The following is an 8,161-nucleotide window of genomic DNA, read 5'->3' as shown; positions in this document are numbered from 1 at the left end:
AAGGATTACACCGCGTGTTATCAGGGCTCAGCCTATAGAGCTAAAGCAAATGTAATTTCTTGTCAAATCCATTAACATTTCCAGGTGACCTATAAACCTATTTTTATTCTGTAAGAGTGAGACAACTATCGAATCAAAGCTCATGTCATTTCCCTGTGTGGCTACCAAAAGTGATAAAAGCGGAAGCCCATTTCCACCAGGAAAAGAAAAAAAAGATGAGAAGTTTAGAGGTTGAGTATAGGGTCTTTCTTTTTTGTCTATAGTTTTTTAAAAAACTGTTATTTTGTATAATTCTCTTAATATAGAGATTGCTTGTGTTTGCTTATATAGCAAAAATCAATTAAAAAATGAATAGTTAAAAAAAGATGAGACGTTAGACATAATGAAAATAAAAATATTATTGGTTAGTCACAATATAAGATAGAAAGTCAAAATTATGACATAGTAAGTCAGTATTATGACATAAAAAGTCAGAATTATGAGATAGTAAATCCATATTACGAGATAAAAAGTCAAAATTGTATCATACTAAGTCAAAAATATGAGATAATAGTCTAGTAGACTAACTGAAATTTATGACTTAGCAACTCAAACTTTTGAGATAAGTAGGCAAAATTATGAGATTGTACGTCAAATTTATGAGAGAAAAAGTAAAAACCAGTATTTAAGATTTTAAATTATGAGATAATAAGCCACACGTTTGACTTACAATCTTTAAGTATAGTGAGTCAACTCAGAGTATATTTATTTTTATCATGACTCACTTTTCACCAATTATTTTCTTTTCCTGGCAGAAATGAACTTCCAAGGTTAAAGAATTTGGCAATAAATTGCACTAATGATATGCTACTGCACTTTTGGAATATTTTCCCTTTCCACGCCAGGCTTCACCTCAGTGCTTGGACAAAATATCTACTAGTGGCTTCTGAAAGCGAAGCAGTCTCGGGCAGAGAACTTTCTGTTAACTGGTGCACATAAATACAAACCATACAAATAGGTTAAGAGCACTGCCTGTAAAAGCCATAGGCCTATACAGAGTCTGAGTGTTCTTGTCTATCAAAGTAACAGCGCTGGACAAAAGCTCTTCTCTGAGGGCCTGTCTAAAGCACATTAAGGAAAGGTAGCTCGCTTGTACCATCTCCCCATTGCAGCAAGAAAGGGAGCTATGGATTTTCTGTCTGAAGTGCTATCGGAGTCGCTGGCTGCTTGCTTTCATGGGATGAGCTTTTAATAAGTCCTGCCAAATAGCGAGCCATAGAGGATGCATTATGATGTGGTTATGCTGTGTTATTATGACGGGAGTGCATCATGTTGCCTATCATTTATCACTAAATTTCAGCTGCTCTCAGTGCTAAGCCAAAATTCAAAGTAGACAGTTTGGGGAACTCACCAGTTGAGAGGATCTTGGCGGGCAGTGTCATATTTCCAGTATGCCATTAAAGTCAGTTCTTGCAGTGATCCATGCAGACGTAAAAGCAGCAACACTGTGCCATAGTGCATCAGTGTAGTGGCCTCTAGGGGATAACCAAGGCCTGCTCTGCCCACAACTGCAAAGGCTGGATTTCACTTGCTAATGAGCCAACCACCTATCTTCCAGCCATTCATCACAGTCTGCCCTGCAAGCTGCCTGTGTGTGAAGTGGATCCCATCATCACAGTAGATTAGGTTTACTCCCACCACTTTAGTTAGTGGGCTTCTGGGTAACCTCTCCAGGACAATGATTAACATTTGGCTAACCGAAGGAAAGGTTTGCTCATAAAGGTCTAATAAATGTTGGGGTTCCTTTAAAACCACAAGGATCACATGCAGTGAGAAAGATAAATGAAGTCACTTCATTAGAATAAGTAGTAATAATGATGACATTATGACCATCTGAATGCAATGTTGTTTGTAGTTTCTACTCATGCCAACCAGTGTTGACTGTATAAACTGCAGCAACAGATTACAGTCAGCACTAAACTGTTCTTGCGCCCCATTAGTAATCCAAATACCATTAGCAGGAATGCAATCCATGCTTTCCCTTGCATGCCCCCTTGCTGACAGTGCATTACTACAATCCCCCTCAGTCCAAAAAAAAAACCGAGAAAAAAAACAACAACCCCACTAGTCATCAGCAAGACATTTTAACAAGTTTATTGAAGATCAATGACATTGCCTAGAATGGACATTTCATCAGACTAAGACTGAATCACCACTCTCTCCGTCACTGGAACTGTACAAAAACATCTGCTCAAGAAATACTGATCAGACACATCAACTTGAGAAGGAACCATTGTTCTTAGAACAAAGCAATAAGAAAAATTAATTACTGGACTAAGAGTGAAAGTAGAAATAAATGCGAGCAGGTTTTTGCAATAGAGATGTAATGTAAGCCAGTGATTCCCAACCTGGGGGTCAGGATCCCCACAAGGGGTTGCTGGGTAAATCAAAGGGGTTAGAGATGATAGAACAGGATAGGATACAGAAAAAAAAAACATATGACACATAAAACAAGTCCTCTTTCTAGAGCTGCAAGCTTAGTCGATTAATCAGTTGACAGATTAACCAGCAACTATTTTGATAATTGATTTTAGTCATTTTAGTCATTTTTAAGCAAAAATTAAATAAATAAGCTGGTTTCAGCTTCTCAAATGTGATAAATTATTGCTTTTCTTTGTTGAATATGACGATCAACTAAATATCTTTCAGTTTTGGACCCTTAGTCAGACAAAACTATTTGAAATTTGAAGATGTAACTTGGACTGTGGGGAACATTAATGAATATTTTTCACTATTTTCTGACAAAATGATTAACCGATGAATCAGAACAATAATGGTAACTTAACTGGTAGACAGTGCAACATGTGAAGAAGGGTCCCGGGTAGACTTTGCTTCATTTTAAGGGATCACAGGCCCAAAAGATTGAGAACCACTCATGTAAGCAGTGTTAAACAAACATGTTCAGTATATACAAGTGTGGACACAACAATATAAAACAATCCAGTAGCCCTATAAATACTACTGTGAAGCCTATATAGTTTATAAAGCTTGTTGAAATAGTGTAGATGTTTATTTAACTCTATTCTTAGTATTTGCATCTGCAGCTTGTGGTGTTTTGTACTGGATTACATTAAAATGTACAGGCATTCCTGTATTTTTCATGAATCCAACACAATTAACCCACTGTATCGTCACTTCAAAAGGGGATTCTAAAAAGCTTGACCCCTTTTATCTTTTCACGTTCAGAGTAACTGAACTCTATGGACAGAATATTAACAGCAGGATAACAAACGATACGTAACAGTTATTACATGATACTTCAAATAAAATCTTGTCAAAACAAAGGTAAAAATCCATAAAAAAAGAGCAGTCACATAGTTAGTCTTAATAGATGCATCAGACTGCAGCACTGGCACTGGCTTGATCCTCATGACCTCCGACCTCCTGCGATTCCTGTGCCATCTTTTTGAAGAAGCGTTCAGCACGTAGTTCCTCAAAGCAGAATTCGGTGGCGCCGCTGAGCAGCAGCTCTTTACAGTACATGCTCTGTTCCTGCAATTTTCCTGATTCTGCCTCCTTCTGTTGCTGATTGTGTTCCTGTAGTCTCTTCAGAGGAGTTTCCTCTCGGCCGAGCTTACGCACGGATAGAACTGTGTTCACTGCTGGGTTGATTTTACATGGAGTCCTGAGGGAGGCAAGATGCCGGAGCAAATCAAATAAGCTTTACTCACATAGGCCAACGAGGATAAACTTACACCACAGGCATAACATTTTGGTTTGTTTATAAAATGAGTCATGGATTAGGTTTGAACTAACATCTACAGTATTTTAATTTGTGAGCATCTATTTTTTTTTAAATGTTGTAATTGAAAAAAAATGTAATCCTATAAAATGCCAAGTTACAAGAAACCAAAGTGATGTCCTATTTTTTATTATATTTTATTTTATGTCTAGACAGCTTACAAAAATATATCATTTGTATTTGTTAATCTAAAGCAAACAAATGCAGCAAATCAACACATTTGAAATGTTGTAACCAGCAAGTAACTAATCTTTTCCAAACAAGTCGTGAATTTCAGGAATGTACTTATTATTATCATGAGTTTGAACGTACTATGTGTGTAACATGTTCAGCAAAGATTTGATTCTTGTAAACACTCACATTGTCGGAGGCTGGTCTGACTCCTCAACAAATGGTTGGAAGGTGGGTTTTAAAGGTGGTGGGGCCGTAACAGTATGTCCAAATTTGGTCTTCTGGGGCATCTGTGATAAACACAAATTGATTAAAAAAAAATTAAACTGACCACACCATGTTACAATACACACATTTAAATGAACTAACATGACCTGTTGATGTTTTTCTCATACCTTAACATCACACCATTTTTCAGGCCTCTTCTCATTCTCCTTTGCCCTTCCAGTAGGAGGAGCTACCCAAGACTCAAATTTAGGCTCTGAAGGACCAGCACTTTGAGCCTTGTTCTCATCAAAGACGACCATCCGACTGTTTGTAGCATTACCCAGGACAGGAGCACCGTGTGACTGCAGGCCTCCAGAGATACCTGTCCACAAACCCATCAAACATCAAAATTAAAAACATTTTTCAAATAATACCGTTTCTATTTAAAGGTTGCTGGACCACCTTTCACTACACATTTAAAGATGCCCTGTAGAGTTTTATCGTAAACAAAAAGTTATGTTTACATTCAGTGTTTTTCACCAAAACTCATCGTGTACATCATGGAGATCTATCAAATGTGTTGGGTGCATTTCCTTAAACATTTCCATAGAACACTTATAAAGCCAATTTTTTTAAAACATTTTTCAAATCATAGACTGTTTATATCAATTTTTACTTGCTTGTAGTCGTCTGGCTCACTAGTTTTGTTGCTGCAATTCAATATTTCTTTGCAATTGTCAGTCTGTGGAATAGCATGACACCAGCGACAGGTTGTGAATCATGTTGCCCATATGCTCATGCATGATACAAATAAAATAGGGACCCACTCATTAAAACACTTCCTCACATTGCTTCTCGTGGCCAAAAACTCCACATGGTACCTTTCATTTGTACATTCATGTGCTTACTTCTGATTGCAGGCCCGGTTCTGATGATGGGAGCGACGGCCTTTTTCTTCCCTCTGTGTTTGAGGTCAGCTAGAGAAATTCTCTCTGGTTGTTTAGGCTCATCATCGCTGTCATCTTCCTCCACGTTCATCATCACCTGCCGGGACACACGTGCCTGCAGGGCCCTACGAATAACAACACAGAAAATTAGGATTATAACAAAATGTTGAGGGCAGAAAAATACTCCTTTTTCAAACTTCTCATCTTTATTTATCTCAAACTATACTGGATGAGTCCATACTTGTGAAACTGCTGGAGTTTATCATACGGCTCAGCATGCTTCTTGAATCCTTCCTGGTAGACGAGGTCTGCTTTGCGACAGTTGCCCTGATTCTCGTATTCTTCGGACCAGGCGATGTAGAAGGATGCTTGTGTGATCCCTATTCCCTGAGCCTGCATGTACCTGTAAATGTCCAAGGGCTCCGTGCAGTTCTCTGCCTAATTAAGCAAAACACACATTTATAGCAAAAGTTATTACCGCTGCAGCAGTTTGTCAAAGTAGCAACATACTGATTGAAAAAACACACATACAAATTTGATCCAGATATCAACGTAGCGAGGGTCGTTATGATATTTCTTTTCCTCTGTGAATCTGGCCACAACCTGCTCCAAGAGTGTGGAAAGGTTGCTCTCCTTTCCTCCTTGAGGGAAGGTCTGCTCTGTCCATTTTATATACCTGTTAAACACAGAGCCATGTGAGGAGGATTAAATGGTTTAAAAACTCAAGATTTCAAAGCTTCACACATACAATCTACTGTTTCAATCTACTTACCGATCCCAAACATCAAGTGGATCATCTCCATCATACATTCGCAGTTCAGACTCAAAGGCCCTGAGGGGGGGGAAAAAAAGCCACAAAACATCCATCAACATGTGAAAACCGCTGGGTTGTATTGTGAAATTGTTATCACCTCATTAAAGGTGTAATGTTTTAAAGCTCATCCATACTGTCTCTGTTGGTTGATGGCAGAGCTGAGCCCATCTTGTTGTTGACTGAGCGCCTGGTGTAAGGCTGATATGGCTCTTCCCCGCCTCAGTGGCTGAATGTTCTCTTTGCATAGCTCCCATTCAACATCTCCTCCTTCTGCCATTGTGGAAACTAACACAACTAGATACCCAAAGACACAAACACACATAGACAAAGGTGTATGTTAGTTTTTCAGAATTTATTTTGAAGCTGATTTCATCAATTTGTTTAAAATCTCCTCTTGCACTCTCTGAATATAACTTATGTAGGAGGCTACTTTCCTCTGACTTCCAATTTTGATAATGGATTAATTGTTTAGGCCATTTTTTTTTCAAGAAAACATTCTATGGTTCAAGCTTTTCTGATGTGAAAATTGCTGTTTTTCTCTTTTTTTATAATGTATACTGGATATCTTTGGATTTTGGACTGTTGGTCTCACAAAACAAGACATTTGAAGACGTCACCTTGGGCTCTGGGAAACTGTAATGGACATTTCTCACTGACATTGTGTTGTATGAATGACTAATTAATTAACCTAAAAAGAAATAAATGGCAGGTTAAATTGATCATGAACATGATAGTGATTTTTTGAGAAAAATAAATTCTCTGATTCAAGCTTCTCAAATGTGAATATTTTCTTGCTTCTTTAGTCTTCTATGACACTAAACTAAATATCTTTGAGTTGTGGACTGTTGGTTGGGACAAACAAGGCATTTGAGGACGTCACCTTGGGCTGTGGGAAAAAGTGATCAACATTTTTCACCATTTTCTGGACTAAACAACTAATTGATTAATCGATAAAATAATCAACAGATTAATCAATAATGAAAATGATTGTTTGTTGCAGCCCTAAGTTGTTTTAGATTGTATTCCATTAGACTTAAAGTAGCACCATTATTAAAATGGAAAGCTTTGGGATGACATAAAAAGCTTTACTTGTGCCTCAATCATTTTTACATTTAGCTATCAGGGTTGTTAAACTATAGCTGTAAACCATCACATAATGCACTTTTATATAAATATAGTTTATCATTATTATTTAGGGCTTAGATTGGTGCTTGAATGAACAAACTGACTAGAATTCAAGTCATGGCAGTCATATGATACATGGACAATAATATGATTGTATGTAAATGTTACAGTGTAATAACAGTACATAACTTAGATCATAATTTATCAAAATCTGTTAATTAGCCAAGTATGTAAGCATACAAAGAATGTGTCTTGGCGTTTTCTCCCACAAACGCAACATAGAAGAATAAAATTATAACAAGTGTAAGGTGGTAATAATAATAATAATAATAATAATAATAATAATAATAATAACGAAATAAACAAAGTAGTAGAACAATTAAATGAAACATTCAAAATTCAAAATCTATTTACATAATAGGATAATAATAGTTTTGAAATGGGATATAAAACTTGAAATGAAATATTGATTGTACAAAGGAAATATGGACTCAAGTAAGTACACTGAAATGAAGTGCAGGAAATATATGAAGGTGGCAAGAGCAAAACCTAAATGTGATATGTGCAATAAATGTTGCAACAGTGGAGGTGCATTGTAAAATGTACAAAGTCCAGTTTGATGAAATATATGAAAGTGACCAGTGCAGGGTTTACATCTGAAAGATAATTGGTTAGACTGAATTAACAACCAAGAGGTAAAATGTTTTCATCTTACGTAACATAACAACATTTAACCCAGAAGCTATTGTAATGTGTAAACTGTATTATTATTTATCTTACTTAGTGAGCGCATGACGTGGTGAGCTAACACGCTAACTAACGTTAGCCAACATTAGCTCGATCGTTTTTTGTCGTTGTTCACAATATTACCAAAATAAACCAGCTACATGTTAAAAAACAAAACAACGAGTCAACAAAATGGCATTTTTCATACCGCTCACACACCTCCTTTGTGTCTTTTTTCGGATTATTACAGCTTCACCGTTGACGCTTCAGTATTTTTGAACGAGGACCGCGACAGAATTTGGAGAAAGCTGATTGGAGGAATCGTAAACAGGAAAACGCTAAATGACGTCACACCGCATCTTCCGGGATGTTTCCCTGTTTGGATTGTGT

The 8,161-nt window shown here is 37.0% G+C and overlaps 1 protein-coding gene across 1 annotated transcript; it reads right to left on the bottom strand.

Annotated features, from left to right (window-relative positions):
* Positions 1–2,117: 2,117 nt before the first annotated feature.
* bub1bb (BUB1 mitotic checkpoint serine/threonine kinase Bb) lies at positions 2,118–8,088 on the bottom strand. Its single transcript, XM_067613344.1, has 9 exons — positions 7,992–8,088; positions 6,055–6,223; positions 5,879–5,938; positions 5,638–5,782; positions 5,348–5,544; positions 5,068–5,231; positions 4,348–4,541; positions 4,142–4,242; positions 2,118–3,664 (listed from the first exon to the last, which is right to left on the bottom strand). The coding sequence occupies exons 2-9, from the start codon at positions 6,195–6,197 to the stop codon at positions 3,376–3,378; spliced, it is 1,293 nt and encodes a 430-aa protein (XP_067469445.1). The 5' UTR covers positions 6,198–6,223; positions 7,992–8,088; the 3' UTR covers positions 2,118–3,375.
* Positions 8,089–8,161: the final 73 nt, after the last annotated feature.

Source organism: Thunnus thynnus, chromosome 16, assembly GCF_963924715.1.
Source record: "Thunnus thynnus chromosome 16, fThuThy2.1, whole genome shotgun sequence".
Lineage (NCBI taxonomy): Eukaryota > Metazoa > Chordata > Actinopteri > Scombriformes > Scombridae > Thunnus > Thunnus thynnus.
This window is presented reverse-complemented; position numbering and strand designations above follow the sequence as displayed.

Bases quoted from the DNA above. Each gene is read 5' to 3' on its own strand.
- bub1bb (XM_067613344.1), bottom strand. From the start codon at position 6,197: ATGGCAGAAGGAGGAGATGTTGAATGGGAGCTATGCAAAGAGAACATT. The intron at 5,783-5,878 runs GTAAGTAGATTG...TGTGTTTAACAG, and splicing joins CCACTTGATGTTTGGGATCG to GTATATAAAATGGACAGAGC. The intron at 5,232-5,347 runs GTATGGACTCAT...TGTTATTCGTAG, and splicing joins AAACTCCAGCAGTTTCACAA to GGCCCTGCAGGCACGTGTGT.